This window comes from Meriones unguiculatus, chromosome X, assembly GCF_030254825.1.
Source record: "Meriones unguiculatus strain TT.TT164.6M chromosome X, Bangor_MerUng_6.1, whole genome shotgun sequence".
NCBI lineage: Eukaryota > Metazoa > Chordata > Mammalia > Rodentia > Muridae > Meriones > Meriones unguiculatus.
Window position 1 is genome coordinate 65,948,260 of NC_083369.1, and position 20,529 is coordinate 65,968,788.

The window sequence follows — 20,529 nt, forward strand, 5'->3', positions numbered from 1 at the left end:
AGAAGAGGATGTCATATCCTCTGCAACTGGAGTTACAGAAGGTTGTAATCCACCATATGGATGCAAGGTATTGAACCCAGATCCACTGCAAGAATAGAAAATACTGTTAACCATTGAGCCATCTGTCCAGCCCAGAATGAACATTTAAAAAGCATTTTGGGGGGTTAAATGGATGACTCATCAGTTAAAAGCACTGGCTACTCTTGCAGAAGATCCAGGTATGATTCCTTGCAACCATATGGTGGCTCACAACAGTCTATAACTGCAGTCTTATCTGGACACCAGGGATGCAAGTGGTGCACAGATATACATATAGTCAAAACACTCATGCACACATAATAAACAACAAATTAATAAAAAATTAAAGGGAAACCCACTTTGTCTACCTACAAAAAAGAAAAAAGGAATTTGTAGCTTAGGTCAGGAAGTTGGCCTGGTTCCAGTCATTAAAGACAGTAATTTTGTACACACAGAAGTGGCTAGGCCAGATTCCCTAGTGAAGGTCAGCATGGAAATGAGAGGGATTAATGAAGCTATTTCTGAGAGCTGTATCTTCATTCTTCTTTGAAGATAGTCACTCCAGATGCTACATTCCACTGCTAGAAGCTTTGTTCTTTGGTGGTATTGCTAAGATTTAGTAAAACACCAAAGGAGAGCCAGTGAATGCCTCTGAACTGATTCTTGTTTGTTGCCATTCTTTATTAATTAGCACTTGAAAAACATCATGCCTGTATGGTAAGTGCTTCACAAAGCTTGAAGTCAGACAAGCTTGCCTAGCTTTATTTGTTAGGTTGGAAAAGATGGGAGGGTATTGGCCTGATAATACAGTAGACTGTATTTTACATTTTAAGACTGGCATACAGCCAACATCTGAAAGTGTTTCCTAGGCAAGGTGCCTAACTGTGGTTTTTCTGGATAGTCTTCCAACTTATGTGAGTATCCAATAAATATTAAAGTAATATGAGGTACATTCTGAGTAGTTCTTTCCTTAATTCCTGGTCCTAAGAAGAGCCAACACAGTCACTAGGTAGAAAGTGCCAGAGAAAAGGGGCCCCCTGGACCCCAGCTAGCACTCACTTTGTCTTGCCTGGCTGCTCTTTCCAAGGCAGGGTTAGGAAGCAGCGGCTTTTTCTCTTTGCGGGGAGGGAGGACGGGTTGAAGTCAGGAGACGCTTCTTTTTTTCCAGTTAATCTGTCCCTGAAGGTGCTGATGTCGAAAGAGGGGGAGACTGAGAGAGGTTGGGGGGAGGGAAGGAGTTAGAGAGCCAGGGCTGTCTGTGGAGTAGGAGAGAGAAAACTATCAGAGCCTGGCTAGAAGAAGTCCAGGGCGAAGCCCCCAACTTAGGCGCTGAAGAAAGTGAAGCTGTGACTAAAAGGGTGAGAAACCATATTGCATGGTCTTTTATGAATCTCCCACTTCAAGGAAGAAGGGAGGCGGGAAGACTATACTCGGCACATTCCCAAAGCCAAAGCCTGTCCAGTAGTTTCACTGTCTTACTCCTAGAAGTTAGTGAGGGCCAGCTGAGCGCCTTGCATGTGCTCTGGTATATAAAGTAGTGGTCAGAGAACCGGGTCTCCGGAGGAGTTAGTCCACCCGACTTCGGCGGGGAGGCGAATTTTAGTCACAGTTTTGAAGGAGCAAAGCTATGCGCGCGTGCAGGCTCAGAGTGCAGAAGGAACAGGCGGGGGAAGGAGGAGGAAAGAGGCGGGGATGGGGCCTCCGGAGGTCAGCGGGGTGGAGGGGGAGACAATTGGAAGCAGGGCAGAAGGTGGGAGGCGAGGACGCGGTGGGGGTAGGCTGTGGAAAGGAGGATAGGCAGAGCTGCTGTAGCTTGAGGACTGTGTGTGGGGGTGGGGGTGGGGTGAAGTGGACCGTAGGAGGGCCGAAGGTGGAGGGAGTTGGCGGCGAGGGGGAGAGGGAGGGGAAACCGGAGGAAGCAAGCGGCGGCTGCTGGGGGAGGAAGACAGGGAGGAGGAGCCCTGAGCAGCGGCGGCGGTGGCGGCAGCTGCGGCGGCCGCCTAGGGAGCACAGCCGATTGCCTCCTGGGGCTGCCGCGAGTGCGGGGAGACTGAGCGATCGGTGGAGCCCGGGCGGCGGGGCCTAGCAGCGGGTGAGTGGAGCCCCAAGGGGACGCGGCGGCTCGTCCCTGGGGGCCGGGCGAAGAGGAGAGGGAAGATGCAGCAGCGGCGGCAGCAGGGCGGAGGGTGGCGGCCCCATGGCCGGGCCCCACTTCCCCGCCTTCCTTCTCGGCTTCCTCCCGCTGCCCGCCTGCGCCTTAGGGGCTGGTCCCGGGCGGGCCGAGGGCTGAGAGTGGCGCTGGCCCCGGAGGGCGGGAGTGAGGGGCCAAGGAGGGTGGAGCCGGGAGTTCGGGGGTGTACCAAGGGGCGGGAGGCTGGTCCGGGACCGCTCTAAATTGACTGGAGAGGGGGCCCCGTCGGCGGCGAAGTTACTAGCTGGGGGCAGAGGCGGCCACGCGGTTGCAGGAGTAAGACATCCCCCTTTCGTGGAGTGCGTGAGATGAGGAGTCCGGCGCTCCTGCCCTCCCTGTCGCCTTCCGCTTCTGCCCAGCCCTGCTAGCTCTTATCCTAGCCTCCCTGGGTCCCCTCTCTTTCACCCTGCTCTGCCTCCCGCTTGGCTCCCTTGTAGGGCCAGGTCTCCTAGGTCCCCGCCCTTAACCCTCTCGGCCTTCAAGTTCCCTCGACCTCTGCTTGCTTGGCCACCACTCCAGTTCCCCTTTTCTTCCCTCGCTAGTTATCCCTCCCCGCTTCGTTAATTCCCATGCAATTGCCTCTTTGAGACCTTTTTTTCCTCTCCTTCCTTTTAGATTGGCCAACGGCTCCTTTCAACCCTGCCTCGTTGGTGGCCACTGGAGAAGCGCGGGGGGCTCCCCAGACAGCCGTGGGGACAAGTTAGAGCCAGCACTTTACCCCGGGCCTCGCGTGTAGCTGTCCCTCCCCTGTTCTAGGTGCCCCAGTGTCCAGAGGGTTCGCGTGCGGGTGTGCCCTCCTTACATGTTCCATCGCCCGGGCAACCCTTCGGTCTCGTGTTCCATCTCGCTCTTGCTTCCTGTACCGTAGTCAAGTGGAGCCACTTTGCATCATGTCCCGGTATAGCTACCAAACTCTCCTGGACTGGCTCTATGGGGGTGTCGACCCCAGTTTTGCAGGCAATGGGGGCCCCGACTGTGCTGCCTTCCTGTCTTGGCAGCAGCGGCTGCTGGAAAGTGTGGTGGTCCTGACCCTGGCCCTGTTGGAGATCCTGGTGGCCCTGCGGCACATCCTGAGGCAGACGGAGGACGGTAGGGGTGGCCTTGGCAGCCAGCCACAGCAGGTGACCCAGCGGCCAAAGGAAGGCAAGGAGAGCCTGAGCAAGAATCTGCTCTTAGTAGCCCTGTGCCTGATCTTCGGGGTGGAGGTGGGCTTTAAGTTCGCCACCAAGACCGTCATCTACCTGCTCAACCCTTGTCACCTCGTCACCATGATGCATGTGAGTCTGTTGACTTTTTCCTGGGCAGCTTAAGTGATAAGAGTCATTTGTGTGCTCAGGACACTGTAGCACAGAACACTTCGTCCCCATAGGAAGTGGGACCCTTAAAAATGATTTTCCAACAGCGGCTGCCTTTGTACTAACTTCAGCCTTGCACAATGGGTCAGCCCTACAGTGGAGGGGAAGAACACTAGAAATGATTTACCCCTCCTTTCCTAGCTCTGCTGGGGCCTGGCCTTTTCCACAACAGGAAGTCCAGCCTCAATTTGGTTACCCTGCAGGATCACATCTGTGGCATCTCGTGGCCCAGCTCTCTTGCCTTTTGCTGTAGTTCCCAGGGGCTCTTTCCTGGAGGTGGTCACACAAGCTTCCTTGTCTCCACTGTGGTACATTGGGGAAATAGTTTTAGGGGTTTCTCTTAATGACTCTTTTCATTTGGGAGGTTGTGCTCCTATGGTGAGGTCTGCTTTTGGGTTGTGAGAAGCTTGAGCAACCCAAGGCTACTGAGAGCTCTCTCAACCCAACCCCACACTGACTTGAGAACATTAGGGTTGAAATTCTCCATCTGAGGTGAGAAGATATTTACTTTTTCAAACCTCTATATCTTACCACTCTGATTCCCCATCCTATGGACTTGATCCAAGGATGCTCAAAGAGCTGATTTCTTTTGCTTTCATGACCTCTACCCATTAGCTATGTTAAAACAAACAAATGGTATTGAAAGGAAGGATAAATTTCCAGCTAGAAACAAATAATTTGTGTGAGGGCCAAAGGGTGGGACTTTCTTTACTCAGTCTGCGCAGAGATGTTCTGAAGGTATAAATTCATGGAGAATGAGGAGACAGGAGAGAGAGGGAAAGCAATCAGGGGTTTTTAGATTACAGGCTGAGGAAAACTTGCTGTGTTTTTAACTGGGAGTAGTTTTTAAGCCTGTGAGCGTCTTTATTGATTTTATATTTGCTGAAGGTTGTTTTCAGGAGAACTGTGACAACCCTGCTTGGGGCAGGAGGTATTGAGATTATTATCCTCACTTTACAGCCCCTGCAAGGTTCCAGGATAGAGGTCACTTGCCTCAAGGCAAAAGATGGGGTGGAAAGCAAACCAACTCTCCTTTGGAGTTGCAAGCTTTCCGTCCTGAACTGGGGGTGGCAGAGGGTGGTCAAGCCATCCTGTAGGATTTTGCTATGTACTTGTCGCTAAGATATTTGCCAGATCTGCTTTCCTAGAAAACCATTTGGTTGCACTCTCTTGGCCTCAGTTTCCTGATCTATAAATGTGAAGAATGACCTTGGCCCCTTGGCATCTTGCAGATGGTAAGGAGGTGTAGATAATTCTGGAATAAAAAGGAAGTTACTGACTGGGCCACTAAAAGCATGGAAAAGAGAGGGGGTGAGCAGCTGAGCAGCGGTTTGTGTTTTTTTTGTGTTTTTTTTTTTTTTGAAGGACGGCAGGGGCTGGAGAGCAGGAAAGGGACCAAGGGACCACATTCACATCAAAGTCCAGGGTTGTCCTAGCTAAACCTTCTGTGCAAATTTGAGCAGTCGTCTTTCTTTCTTTTTAAATGAATGGGCTTTTATTAATGAGAGGAAACAACACATCTGAGCAGCTGTTTTGAGTGCTTCTTCAGACACGAGTGCTTCTTTTAAGATGGCAGGTGGTGAGAGGGTCAGAGGGTGCCTCTACAAAGGGGTCTTGAGGCTCTGGCAACTAAGGATCTAGAAGGTCAACAAAGGGCTAAATTCAGCCTCACTGGGACTGCTACTGGTGTGTTGACCTCAAACCTGGCAGCACTGTGGTTTTTAAAGGAAAGATTTTAGAGGCTTTTAGAAGACTTAGGGGGCCTGGAATTAATTAATTGTATGGCTTTGGGGAAAGTACCCTTTCTGGGCCTCAGTTTCTCTACCTGTAAGATGATATGGAGTTATACTTCTCCTAGCCCCTGACAGCCTGTCTGTCCTGGTGATTCTTTGTTCCATAATTGTGGGGGATTTTACAGTGCTACTTTGAAAGGCTTTTGACCTCCTTGTGCAAGAAAAGGGAAACTAGTCTCTGTGGAGGAGGTCAGGTAGCCAGCCAGTCCACCCTTAGCCTTTGGTCCATATGGCTCCCAGTAAAGTAAAACTGTCCAGGTGACCCTTGGGTCACATGCAGAGGATGATGGCCGGTAAATGCCAGATGGATGTTTGGAGAACTACTGGCCGATTTCCTGTTGTTTTTTTTTTCCCCCTTCGTAGTTTATGCCCTGAAGCTATAGGGTGAAGGCAGAGGAAGGAATCATGCTGATACATTCTTGCAATGTTCTGGGGATTGTACTTCTTTGTCTTGTATCCCCAATCACTGCTTTGTAACCTACTAAGGTTCTCACTTTGATGCATCCAATTTTCCAGTGTGTACTGTGTGGCTCTTAACTTAGAAGCATGGCTATGGATTTTTTTTTCCAAGTTGATGAGAGTAGGTAAAAACAAAAAAACAAACAAACAAACAAAAAGCAAAACAACAAAATTAACAGCAGATGGATGCAGCCAGTGTTCTGACTTGGAAGCAGAAAATGACTAATGATAGTTTGGATGACTACTAACACCTTATATTTATCTAGCACTTTACTGCTCGTAAGGCACTTTCATATGCATTATCTCATTCAAGGTTATGATAGATCACCTTAGGCCTGGAGAAAAAAAAAAACAGGTTAAAATGTTTCCCGTGGTTGTGTTTTTGCAAAGGGGAGATATTATGAATTCAGGAAACGCTTTTTGCAAGTGAATTAGCTGAATTAGGCTACAATGTAGCAACCGACTGGAGATTAGAAGTCTTGACCAGGCAGAGATGTTAACTGAAATGAAAAGGAGTTTTAAGGTGGGCATGTTTAAATTTGATATTGTCTCTTGACTCCAGCTTGGCTTTATGGAAAGATCTTTTAGTAGACTCAGTTTAAGTGTGTAACAGTGGCTATGTTACTTTAGGCCAGGAAGTAGAGGAGTTGGAGGGAAATTGGTATCTTTCTCCAGCTCTCATTTTTCAGTCTGCAAAATATTCATTTGCAAGGCCTTGTTCCACAGACCTTCATCACAGTCATGCTGCCTTTGGGTGCCTGCCAACTGTAGTAACATAAGGAAGGCCATAACTTGTGTCTGAATTCTGTCCATGATGAATATTCCTGCTGTTGAGTTTCTTTTTGGTCTCCTGTGATTTCTCTAAGGTTTGAGGATGGCAGACTGATAGTGGCTTGTAGGACTTCAGTAGTAGTAGCCTAGAGCTTGGCTCCAGCCAAAGATGCAAGTGCTCAGGTTAGCACAGCATTATTACACACAAACCCCCGTGCTAAATATTAGGTCTGTCTGCCAATAAGGATTTATTCAAGCATGGACACTCAATCCCCCTTTGCCTATGATTTTTGGCAAGTATGCATTACGGGTGGAGGAGGCTGGAGAGGGAGGGGCAGGCAGCAAGATGAATTTACTGAGCTATTGGGCTGTTTATCAAAACTCTCCCAGCAACTTAGTGGTACAGGTGGCTTTAAATCTCAGCTGCCACAGTGGGAATCTGGGATTAGTCAGAAGAGATTCTTGTAGTTGTTTAAGTCTGAGAAAAAAAAAAATCTACAGTTTCTCAGCAGAAGAATTAAAATAAAATACCAGACAAGCTAGATGTTGATGGCAAATGCCTGCAGTCTCAGCACCAGGAGGTTTAGGTACGACGGTAAGTTCAAGGCCATTCTGGACTACATAATGAGACTCTGTCAAATTGAAACAAAACAGTCTGGCTCATTGTGTCTGTAAAGAATAGGGATCTAGGAGTAACTAACTTCTTGGGTCTTTGTTTTCTTTCTTTCTTTCGTTCTTTGGATACATTTTTTCTTGAATCCAATTATGTTGTGTTTGTTTTAAGAACTTAATGAAAAGGTCTCATTTTCTGTGCTTTGTTTAACGGTTAAATTCCTGTGGGTTCTGCATGTGTCTGTATTAACATCTGATTAGGGACTGAACTTATCCAGGTACAACATATGCAGCTTAATCTTCAATGCCTGTACACAGGAAGCAGGCCAGGCATTTAACAAATTATAGTTCACGATAATTGGCCTGTAGCTCCCAGCCATTACTTTCTATCTTAAAATTTCAGTCAGTAATACTGAGCCCTTTTCTTGTTTTATTTTATTATTGTATATGTGTGTATGTATGCCTGTGTGTGTGTGTGTGTGTGTGTGAGAGAGAGAGAGAGAGAGAGAGAGAGAGAGAGAGAGAGACTATACACAAATACCACAGTGCATATGTGGAGGTCAGAGGACAACTTCCAGATGTTAGTTATACTAAACATCTGTTCTAGTTCTGGGAATTGAGCTAAAGTTGTCTAGCTTGCATGTCAAGCACTTTTATTCTCTGAGCCATCTCTGCAGCCTAGCTGTCTCTTTAGAATTGTGTTTGTTATTACATCTGTCTTCTAAAAATATAGTATGTTAGAGGTTTGATTTCCACCAGATAGGGCTTTTCTGCCTTGCATTTGCTAAAATTTATTTTTTTTCTCCCCCCTTTTTTTTCTTTTTCTCCCTCCCTCAGGTCTTCTTCTGCTTCTTCTTTTTTCCTTTCTTTTCTTTTTTTTTTTTTTTGCCACAAGAACGCACCAGGTCACTCTTGCTGGTCTGGAGCTTGTTTTGTAGATGAAGCTGGCCTCAAATTTACAGGCCTCTGCCTCCTGAGTGATGGGAATTAAAAGTGTGCTCCCCCCAACTTCTCCCCTTCTAAAAGTATGGAATGATATATAGTCAGATTCTGACTCTTGGGCTAGGCTGGAGCCCAGTTGCATGCATGGAACCCCAGGCCTGATCCCCAACACCTGATAAACCACACATGGGGTCACATGCCTGTAGACACAGTACTGGAGAGGTAGAGACAGGAGGAGTTAGAAGTTCAGGTTGTCTTCAGCTCCATGGCAATGCTGAGGCAGTTCTGTGATACACAAGATCCATCTCAGAAACAAAACCAAAACAATATAACCAAGCTTTTTTGTGGTACCCTCTGTGACTTACTGAACACTCACTGGTACACTTCCTTTACTGAATGATGGGTTTATTGAAGAGAAAACCTGACCAAGAGTTGAGAATGAGGATTTCTGTTTCTCCCTCGACTTGGGATGAGACACATCTCCTCATTCCACATTTGTTGCCTGGATCGCTGATTCCTGTTTCTACATGATATTGATGTTCATGAGTAATGGGTACAATGAGGGATCCCACAATCTGCCGACAGCTTACCAAATGGGCTGTGTCCTGTGCCACCGGGGAATTAATGTTTTATATAGGTCTCGGTATTGAGGCATGGCATTATTTTAGTTTATTTTATTCTTCCCTCTAGAGTAAATTGCAGAGACTTTCCCCATCTTTCATTGTCAGCAATCTTTAGGAGACTACATTCATTATAAATAGAGGTGCTATGGGTTGTTGGATTAAGTACATACATTTAAAATTGATGCATTGTTAGAATATTGAATATTATTGATAAATGTGGCTTTCTGTGGGAACCTGAGCAAACTGTTTAACTCTTTCCTTTCCAGACCTTCACCATGAAAATGAATACAGGGAAAGCAATACTTTTAAATCTGCTAAATAACTATATAGTCACTTAGCCAGAGAAGGTAGGCAAAGCTGATCAAAATGGCAGATGACCAATCTGGTTCTACTCTAAACTCAACTCCTTTTCACTTTTCCTGATGGTTACTGAGAGCCATTTTTCTTATAATTCCTGTTGCTTTTCTCTGGATCTTTGCCCATGTCTCCATTCTCTTATAATGCAGAGCATGCAAAACTGGGCACCATACCTCTTAGCAGAGGTCCAGCCCATACCACGGAGGGCTGCCTTTTCTTCTTAGCCTTTTATGCCAAGCACCTGTGAGTACAACCCAACATCATCATGTTTGCTTTTAAATAACAGTATGTTTCTGGCTCCTGCTCAGTGCCTGACTGCAGGCTCACTGGATTTTGTTCCCTTACCACAAATACACCACCTTTTCAGTCTTCATGGGGTTTGTTTTGGATTCTTTCTCTTTGTGAAGTTCTCCTCTGAGGATTCTTCTCTTTGAAACCTTTTCTAGATAATTCTGACCTGACTCCAGTTATTCTTGTCATTCTATTAAAATACTTTGTCCTCCTTTCCCAGCCTTCTCAGCACTTCTCAGAATATTGGGCAAGGGATTGGGGTACAGCTCAGAGGCAGAGTGTGTGCTGAGTGTCCTTAGTATGCATTTTGATTTTGTTTGTTTGGTGAGGGCTCTTGTTTTTGGATGCTACCTCAGTTTGCATTGTTAGTAGAAACAGTTTTGTTTGTTTGTTTGTTTTAAATAAGAGACGGCATGTAATAGCTTTAACTCCCTGCAGACCTGAGTATAATGATGTACAGGCATGCTAATTGTTGTGGGCCTGAATAATGATGACTATGTGAGTGACAGACTTGATGTTTTGTTTTCCTTCTCTTCCTCCACCCTCTCCCCCCTCCCGTGGCCTATGTCCCCTTGAAGTCTTATAGACAAGGTTCATAGGTCTGTTGCGCCCAAGAAGTGAGTCCTCTGTTCTGTTTTTGAAATGGCCAGAGGATAGAAGCAGATTCTAGGGTACACAAGTTCTAGAGTACACAAGTCTTGTAGAATATCTACCCCAAAGAGCTGGTAATTAAAACCATTGCCCACTCTGAATCCAAAGTAGACTTTCTTGCTCAGGAAATTATGCTGCTGGATCACTGTCTTTATCCCTTGGCAGACATATGGGCATGGCAACTTTAATTTCGGGCTTTAATATATAAATAAAAAATGTTATTAGGCCAGTGACTCACTTTTTTCCCTCTCCTGTACTTTTTAGTGATAGCTCATTGCCATTGTGTCTACTTGAAATATTCTCAACAAGAGCCAAGTTTTTTAGTTTGTTCTTGTCTTTCATAGCTTTATTATTGTCATTTATTTTGAAGCACTAGGGAATACACACCATACTTTGTGTGTACTAGGCAAGTGTCTTACCAATGAGCTATACCAAAGGCCCATTTTTCATTTATTTACTCATTTATATATTTATTTATTTATTTGCTGTACATATGTTTTATTACATTGAGAGTCTGTGACTCTCAATGGCCAAGCTGAACAGACATGAAGAGAGCTATGGATATGGAGAGTAGTAGTTATGTGGTTATAATATAGATGCCTGACACCTAAGCAGGTCCAAGGTTAAGATGGCATTATGATGTTTTGATTTTTTTTTTCTTTTTTAAGCCAGGGTCTCTATATGTAATTCTGGCTGTCTTAGAACTGAGAGATCTTCCAGCCTCTGCCTCCTTAGGGCTGCAATTAACGGTACCATGAAGGATTTGGGCTGGCATTCTGAGTACTTTTGTGTGTTGGGGGACCAATTGAGATAGGGTCTTACTATGTAGCTCTGGCTGTCTGGAAACTTACTACATAGATCAGTCTGGCCACAAACTCATAATGATCTGCCTGCCTCTGTCTCCCAAGTGCTAGGAATAAAGGCATGTATCACCACGCCCATCTTGGCATTCTGAATTTTAAAGACACTTCTTTGTAGGCTGGTAATATAGCTCAATAAGGTAAAATTCTTGCCCAGTATGCATAGTACTATGTAATCAAGTATAGTGGTTGTACCTGTAATCCCAGCACTCCAGAGGTAGACTGTCTCACAAAAACAAAACTACCCCTAAACTAAACAAAACCCTCATGGTTCTAATATTGCTCAGTCCTGGATCCCACTTTGGGAGACATCCGGTGGCTGAAATAGTAAGTGGGGAGATGGCTCAAGTGCTTCTCCTTGTTGCTGTGAAGCTAGGTAGCTTGTGGGCAAGACATTTAGGCTTCTGACAGCTGTGTATATAGGTTGGTAGTATAGGCTATGTGGGTAGTTTATGTAGTTTATGTAGGTAGTATGGCTTAAGTGACAGGATAAAGTCATCAAAGTTTTTGTGAGATGGGTTTTAAGGGAGTTGTTAGTCATTAGAATATTTCAAGTAGGCCTTGAAGTCACCTAGCTCTTCTTCATTCCTCTCCTCCAAACCAGTAAGTTCTTTCAACTGCCAGGAGACCATTTTGACAACTGATTGTTGCATGCCAACTCTCTTTATGTGAGACTCTTGTTTTAAATGGTTGTAAGAATTTATTCCTTCTTAATTGTTTTGAGATTTTTGTTTTATGTGTATGGATATTTGCCTACATGTATGTATCTGCTGTATGTATGTTTAGGCACCATGTGTGTGCCTGGTGCTTGCTGGAAGCCAGATGAGGGCATGGGATTCCTGAGAATTGCAGTTATAGATGGTTGGGGGCTACCATGTAGGTGCTGGGAACTGAACCTGGATCTTTTGGAACAGCAACTCCTGAGCCATATCTCCAGCCCCACATGTGTTCATTCCTATATTCATTTAGTAAACATTTATGAATGCCTGTTGTATGCCAAACATTGGAGTCAGGCACTGGAGATTAACAATATATAATAATCATGGTTGGATCTGATATTGCTCATGGTTTAGACGAGAAAGTCAGGATAGTAAGTCAACTAATTTACAATGTTATGTGTAGAGCCATACATGAATGAAACAGAAGGTGAATGTGTTTTCTATAAAATGCATTTAGGAATTTTTTTTTCATTGAGGTAACATTCGATTTGAGCTGGTTCACATAGGCATGTAAACTTCATAAGATCAGGGGCCCTTGTTTGTCTCGTTCTCTGTTTAAGTAACTAGAATGAGGTCCTACAAAGAGGGAAAGGACACAATATATGGGCCAATCATGGTATAATAACTAATCCCAGCACCAACGAGGCAGGGGCAGGCAGATCTCTGTAAGTTTTAGGCTAGCCTGGTCTACATAATGAGTTCCAGGATATCCAGGGTTACATAGAAAGATACCCTGTTGTGTGTGTGTGTGTGTGTATGTATGTGTGTGTGTGTGAGAGAGAGAGAGAGAGAGAGAGAGAGAGAGAGAAAGAAAGAGAAAGAGAGAAAGAGAAAGAAAGAAAGAGAAATGAATGTGTAAAGGGCTGAGGATGCCTAGCATGTTCAAGGTCTTAAATTTGGTCCTGACCCCTGCCAAAACAAAAAGCAAAAGATCTTAGACATAGTGCTGTTTGTTGTCTCCTTCATAGGACAGTGTCTCTACTGTAACCTGAGATATTTGCATCTTATCAGGGTTACATTTCCAGTTTCTTCCTCACCAAGACAAGCGAAGCTTTTAGAGTGCTTTGTCATTTCTGGGCCATGGATAGAAGTCACTGATGTTAATGAAGTTTCAGTAGGAGATATGCAAAACAGAATTCTCCGCCCTGTTCCAAGAAAGACCCATGCCATAAAGGACAGATGCCCAGAACATTGGGGTAAGTTAGCAGAGATTAGTGGAGGTTACATATACCTCCTGTGCAACCTTGAGGTGAGTATTGAGTTGTTCATAAAATGGTTGCCACCTTGAACATGCTAGTTTCACAGCAGAATTCAACCCATGGTCTTTTATCCTCCCTCTCTTTCTTCCTTCCTCTCTTCTCTTCCTTTCCTCCCTTCCCATTTTTCAAGACCTGTTGTTGCCTTCCTACCTTTTTTTTCCATATAGTCTTTCTTTCCCATTTCTCTGTCTTTCTACCTGACAACTTCATTCAAGTTGGCCTTTTTCGAGAGTATTTCAAGGTCTAACATAATGCTTTTTGCAATGTAAAATCCCTCTTTCAGGACTGGCAAGATGGCTCCAACAGATAAAGGCATTTGCTGCTAAGCCTGTTGTCTTGGATTTGATTCCTGGGACTCTTATAATGGAAGAAGAGAACCAACCCCTGAAAGTAGTCTTCTGACCACAAACACAAAGTAAATGCATGTAATTTTAAAAATCTTAATTTCATTAGAGAATGTGACATGCCTTCAGAAAGTGGGAAGAACATAACTCCATTTAAAACATGCACACTGAAGTGGGAATGGCATGTAGACAGACTCCATTGGATATCTGGGAAAGAATGAGCTTTTTAAAAATTGTGTTTTTCTCCTCTTTTTTCCAGTTTTAATATATTATCTTTCACCATTTTTTGTGACTTTGAAATTTTTTTAAAGATTTATTTATTTATTATGTATACAGTGTCCTGCCTGCATGTACACCTGTACACCAGAACTCATTATAGATGGTTGTGAGCCACCATATGGTTGCTGGGAATTGAACTCAGGACTTCTGGAAGAGCAGTCAGTGCTCTTAACCTCTGAGCCATCTCTCCAGCCTATGAAATTTTTTAGTATTTAATTTTTATTACATTTGTGTGCCATGTGCACGTGTGAAAATCAGAGGGCACCTTTGGGAGTTGGTTGTCTTCTCTTGCAATGTGGGTCCTAGAGATGAAACTTAGGTCATTGGGTTTGTCACCAAATGCCTTTATTTGCTAACCTCTCTCTTTGGCCCATCGTTATTTTATTTTAAAAAGCGAAAGAGCCAGGTTGGATATGGTGGCACACATCTTTAGTCCCAGAACTGGGGAGGCAGAGGCAAGCAGATCAATGTGATTTAGCTGCTGGCCTGGTCTACATGGTGAGTTCCAACCTAGCCCGGGCTGTGTCATGAGACAGTATCTAAAAACAGAAAAGAAAAATTAATTTTTTTTAAATGAAAAAAGTTGTTATGTTATTTATTTTAGAGATTCTCCTTTTGTGTTGTACTGTAAGTTGAGTTTCTTTGTCTTTAGACACAGGAGTGAGACCATATTAAAATTATTTTGAATATAAAGAAGGAAGAAAGCCTTTTATGCAGAGCTCCTTAAAAGGAGTGAAACAAGAAAACCCTTTCACTTCATGTGTTCGTGTAAGACATTCTGCTTAAATATTTGACATTCTGGGCTCTGGATTTTTCATGTTTTCTAATGTTAGTGTAAACAGAGCTGGTACACTCACAAAAAATGAATATAATTATTATTCCTCTTGCTAGTCACTGCTGTCATTTTCTATTATTTCTTTGTGTGAATTTGTTTAAAAGAAAGAAACCCTTTTTGTACTATTTGAGTTTAAAAATCAATAATCCTTACAAGGGAGTGGTAGCACAGGCCTTTAATCTCAGTACTCAGGTGACAGAGGCAGGTAGATCTCAGTTCCAGGCCAGCCTGGTCAGCAAACTGAGTACCAGGACAGCCAGGGCTATACAGAAACCCTGTCTCAAAAATAAAATAAAATAAAATATAAAATAAAATCAATAAGCTGGCCAGGCATGGAGGCACATACTTTTAATTCCAACACTTGGAAGGCATAGTCAGGAGGATCTATGAGTTTGAAGCTAACCTGATCTACACAGTGAGTACAGCCAGAGCTACTTAAGAGACCATGTCTCAAAAAACCAAACAACCAAACACTTACCCACCCTCAAAGAAATACCCCAAATCAATAAACCTCTTTTTTTTCAAAGAAAAACAATGAGAAAATTCCTAATAACCTGTGTTTCTTGTCCAGGTTTTCTGCTTCTTTTTTTTTTTTTTTTTTCCTGTCTTCTTTTTCAGCTAGTGTTGAAACTATCAATACCTTTTCTTGTTTATTTGTTTTTTTTTTTTTTTATTTATCTTATGTAGCTGAAGTCTTCATGTAGACCTTCATGCCAGAAGAGGGCATCAGATCCTAGTATAGATAGTTGTGAGCCAACATGTGGTTGCTGGGAATTGAAATCAGGACCTCTGGAAGAACAACCAATGTTCTTAACAGCTGAGCCATCTCTCCAGCCCTCTATTAATACCTTTTCAACCTGAAGTAGTATTGTTCTGTACTGGTTGGTTTCTGAGAGGATGTGGTTGGCTGGGGTTGGGTGGTGCTAGAAGTGTGGCAGGTTTGGCCCGGAAAGTGCAAATTGGCCTGTGGCAGGTGCTCAGGTGTGTAGGAGGTAGAGAATGAGATCATCTGGAGAGGAAAGTAGTCATGAGCCTATCATCATTCCATCCCAATGCTTTCCACCTCCCCATCTCCATCACACATCAGCAGTGCTGTCACCTTGGGGTATATTTTGACTGTGAGTGGAATGGCTTCTGCCAGTTCACCAGCTGTGTTTGCAGAAAGACTAGCTGACTGGGCTCTGGCTGTTGCTAGCAAAGAGACATTTCATTCAGGTGCTGATTAAATAAGGCAGAGATCCAGATTGCACATTAAGGCCCTTAACTGCGGCTCTGGGAGCCCTGAGTAAACATTTATTAGATGTTCTGGGCATAGCAGTAGCAGAGGACCATGGTGAAGTGTTAGCTTCAGAAATCGGGTTGAAGGAAATGGGAGCTAGAAGGAGATGGATCCTCTTTTCCTAGAGTAACCATACCGAATTGCTGGTGTGTACACAGAAGGACTAGAGAGTTTTTATCACTGGCATTAACTTGCTGAGACTGAACCTATCAGGATTTGGACACAGAGGGGTTCCTGACTAAGTAGGGCAATAGAAATATCTCCTTGTCCAAAAGTAAGTTGGGCCTAGTGGAGAGAGCATTTTTGAATTCTATTTCCTAGGTTTGGCTTTGAGTTTCATTACCATGTGACCTTAGGCTTGATATTTAACTACTCAATCAGTTTCACTCATCTTTAAAATAGAAGTTCTGACAGTACCTACCAAACAGGGTTGTTGTGAAAATTAAATTAAGTCATTTCAATCAATCATTGAGCAGAAGTTTTGGCTCACTATGAGCATGCAACTGAATGTTAGTTTTTACTGGCAGTAATTATGGTACTAATGTATTTCAAGGTTGGTATATGATGGGAATATTGGCTGAAGTGTTATAGTTTTGAGTTCAAATCCTTTTAGCTATGTAACCTTGGGTAGCTTAGCTTGTGTTTCCATATTTGTGAAATGGAATGACCACATATAAATATACCAGGGATGTGTAAAGATTGAGAAAATATCAGTAAGTCACTTACTGTAGTAAACGGTACATGCAGAGTGCACATTCAATATGTTTTAGCTGTGATAGTCGCTACTACCCTTGTTACCCCAACTACCATGATGACAACTGAAATGAGAGATGCCTTCATGATTATCATTGTGATTGCTGCTGTTTCAAGCTTGGGTGACTGATGGTAGGGATTTGACACTGGATTTAGAACTTTAGTTAACAAAAGTTTTCCGGGAGTGTTTGTGAGAGGCATGCAGTGGGCAGGAATACTGATTTTCATGAAGCTAGCACCTGGGTGGTAATAGTTATGGCTATTATGAAGGTTACCAGTCCTTTGGAAGAATGGTGAGTAGGAAGTTGCTCTGGTGGTTTCCATGGACCTCTTGCCTTATTTACTTTTTCTCCGTATCAGTGGGCTGACTTCGTGGTGCAAGCTATCTTGAGATTGGTAGTCTAGGAAACCAGGGAGGAGATGAACAGAAATATGAAAGGAATGGTTTATGGTGGGTAGTATGGAGCTAAAGACAGGTGAATGGATTTCAGTTTTATTTTTTTTTCTCAATGTCTTTTGATTGAGGGTTAGGTACTTAATTGTACATGGAGACTGAACCACTCACAGGGCTTAGAGAAAAGCATGTTTATATGTTTCTTTCTTTCTTTTTATTTTGTTGCCGAGCCTGGGGATGGAACCCAAGGCAGTGTGCATATTAGACAAAGTATTCTACCACTGAGCTACATACAGACCCAGGCCCAGAAAAGCAAGTTTAAAGCAGACTAGAATCTTAGCAAATGGAGAAGCACAGCATAGTGGAAAGTGTACTGCTTCTGGGTAAGACCCAGAAAAGCAAGTTTAAAGCAGACTAGAATCTTAGCAAATGGAGAAGCATAGCGTAGTGGAAAGTGTGCTGCTTCTGGGTAAGACTCCGGTTGCCTTTGCTTAATGTCCGATGATAGTGCAAAACAAACAAATCACAGCAACAGCAACAACACATCACAAATGCCTTCTACAGTTCTAGTGTTTGGTAAACCTTTTTTTCAAGAACTGCTGTTTTAAAATAGACTGTGCTCTAGAATCTAAGCTACCTGTCACTAGAAGAGGACCCAATTTAAATGCAGCTTAAGGGCCTTTTTATACCCTTTTGTCATGTGACTTTACAGCCGTGGGATAGGGAGTGGCCTCACCCCCACCTTGGAAGAGCCTCCAGTATACTCGAGAATTGATGGGGTAAATATGCAGGTTTTAAGTTGATTGAGGAAGTGATATTTTTCGATAGTCCTGGTTCCCCTGTTTGGGGCTAGAGTTTGTGGTAAACAGCAACCGAGGAGAAGGGCAGACATTAGAATTTCCCTTTTCATGGTATGCAATGCTGGCACACACCTTTAATCCCAGCACTTTGGAGGCAGAGGCAGGCAGATCTCTTGAGTCCAAGGTCAGCCTGATCTGTAGGTTGAGTTCTAGGATAGTCAAGGCTACACCTTTCTCAACCCCCTGCCCCCAAACAAAAATAGCTTTTCAAAACTCACTTTTCTGATACCTAGGAAGGATTGAAATAAAGGATCCTCTTCTTATTAGTACTTGCTTTTTATCTGTTAGCATTTGTTAAAAGTTTCTTTTATTGCTTCAGTCACGGGTGTGTGTGTGTGTGTGTGTGTGTATGTGTGTGTATGTGTGTGTGTATGTATGTGTGTATGTGCCTGTCACTGCACTTTTATTCTGTTCACTGGACTTTATTCTCTGCACCCTGCAGGAATGTTGCTGAGGGTCATGTGCACAAGGGTCTCATTTCGAACATTTCACTCTGGGCCACCTGGGCTGCCTGCTGCTCCTCTTCCCCTCTATTTCCCTCTCCCCATCCCTCCCCTTTCTAAGTATCTCTCAGTTCTAGCAGTAAGCAATAGGAACACCGAGAGGACAGTGACTCATTTTACCTATGTGTCTCCATTCTGTGTAATTTCCCCATCCAGCTCTCCTATGAACAGCCTTGTGAGATAGCACCAGCCAAGGCCATGTGTCCTTGCTTGTGAGATTTTTTTGGCTCATAAGTGAAGAACCTGACCTCCAACCCTGTGTCTGTCCTCCCTGGAAAGGCCTCTGAGAGAGAACTTTTGTCTTGGGCCAAGGAGTTAGGAATGATCTACTGTTCAAGGTTGAGTTGGATTTGCCAAGAATGTGAAGGCTGCTGTGTGCCTGGGTCTGCTGACCAGCCTGTTCCTGTTTGGCCATGTTTCACAGCTAGTGGTGTTTGCTCAGATGGCCGTATGTGGAAACCAGGCTCGGATGGCTTCCCAAATTTCTTACTGCCTGCTTTTGGTCTGTGCTGAAAAACAATTTGCAGAGTACATGGTTGCCCACACCTGTTATCATTATTTTTTTTTAAATCTTTCTTTTCCAATTCACTGTAACCTGGAATTAAGTTCTGAATCCTGCTGTGAATTGGACCCCTTTTGCCAGTGGTTTAGTTTCATTGATAATAGAACTTAAAACTGATTCAGAAGGAAACATAAGGAACATTTTATTAGAGTTTTCTTTGAGATGGATGTTTTCGAGTAGCTACATGGACAGGGCTGGGGAACATCAGAGAAAGAATGAAAATAGTGTCAGGACAATTATATGTAGGATTGTATATACTTAAGATTTTAACTGTTATCCCAAGAAGTAATGGAGGGGAGGTTATGCTTTTTGAGTAAGAAACCAAGAAAGCAGCAGACAAACAAGTGCACTGAAGAAGAGTCTTCTGGGAGATGTAAGTTCATTGTCTCATTAAAAGAGAATAATTTAGTTCTCCCATCTCCTTAACATGTTTTCAGTTTTCCAGACGGTGATCATCTTGTCCACTGGCAGGCACAGGTGGATTAATGGTTAAGGGCAGGGGAACAATAGCATGTTTTATGATGTTACAACTTTAGGGGGCAATTAAAAACATTGTTTCCACTCTGAGCCAGAGGTAGAGCTTAGATCCCATTCTCAAATCACAAGCTTTAAGGAGATTTATCAGGAGGAGATAGCTTTCCTGTAATGGGCCTTAAGAAAGCTCTGCTGTCTCTGCTTTCCTTATGTATGGCTTCGTAAATTTTAAGGAGGAGAAACTGTGATGATTCTCTTTCTTAAAATTGTATTATCAGAGAAAGAAAGATAGAGTCCAAAGCTGAGCAAGACTGGGAGGATTCATCCTCCATGACCTCCCCATCTGATGGTTGTCTTGCTATCCAGTGTTTCCACATTCTTCCTGTCTCTCCTTTGTTAATGGGTTTCTCGTTTTCTTGTTGTGTACTTCAAACATAGCTGGGTCCCAATTCTGGGATTACACGTGCATGCTGCAATATAACTGCATGATTATTGTACAGAAACTCTTCTTGTCTTTTGAGCCTCCTGCAGATCTTTGAACTACTACTGTAAACTAGGAACAGGTCTGATGGACAAAGAAGTGTGAGATTTCAGAGGAGAAGCTCATTGTAATGTCTCATTATCTTGCACCCTCCTGGAGAAGTTGACAGTAATAATAACACTTGTGACTTGTGTTCTAGACAAGTGTTTTGCTTTTTATGTAGTCCAGATTCTCCATGCACTCAGGAGCCTTCTTCCTCTGCTTCTGAGTTCTAAGATTACAGGTGTGCATCAACATCCCCCAAAACAATCTGTAACATTTTTGAGCACTCGTTAAATATGCTGCAGTCTTGGTGCTAAGTTTACTGCCCGTGCATTACTTCATTTGCAGCCTTCTACAAGGTCACTTTAGGTTTATCTAATTGCTTCATTTGCTTCTAGTTCATTTCCTGTTTTGTTGACTTGAACACATAGGATACTGTAGCAACACTCTCTTCAATTGTTGAAACAGCTGAGTGGTGGGAAAAAGAACTAAGAAACCATAGCTGAGAGGTCTCGATCCTTCATTTTCTAGGTGAGTAAATAACTCAGAGAGGGGAAATGACTGCCCAAAGTTCAAGCAGCAGAGTAAATCAGAAAGTGAGGTCCAAATTAATATATGGACTCCATTGGCTGTGAGAAGAATTGGAAACCCCTTCACCAAGATCAACATGTTAACAGACTTACAAATAAACTACCTCTAACTGCAATACAGCAGGGATGCCATTGAGCTTTCTTCTCGCCCAGCTCCATTCTTCTCTTGGAAGTGCATTCTCTTTTGATCACATCTTTCATTCTGTCATCCACATTTCTCTGTCCAATCTCT

At 43.5% G+C, this 20,529-nt stretch overlaps 1 protein-coding gene across 6 annotated transcripts in view; it reads left to right on the plus strand.

Moving 5' to 3' along the window:
• Positions 1–1,278: 1,278 nt before the first annotated feature.
• Tmem164 (transmembrane protein 164) overlaps positions 1,279–20,529 on the plus strand; it is a 156,886-nt gene continuing 137,635 nt past the window's right edge. The window contains exons 1-2 of one of the 6 annotated variants that reach the window (XM_060374990.1): positions 1,927–2,110; positions 2,825–3,486. In XM_060374990.1, the coding sequence (XP_060230973.1) occupies positions 3,100–3,486 (387 nt within the window). In that variant the 5' untranslated portion in view covers positions 1,927–2,110; positions 2,825–3,099. Of the gene's footprint in view, positions 1,377–1,926; positions 2,111–2,334; positions 2,509–2,824; positions 3,487–15,081; positions 20,239–20,529 lie in introns of those variants that run through there. The other 5 variants (XM_060374991.1, XM_060374992.1, XM_060374995.1 and 2 more) reach the window with 5 other exon arrangements.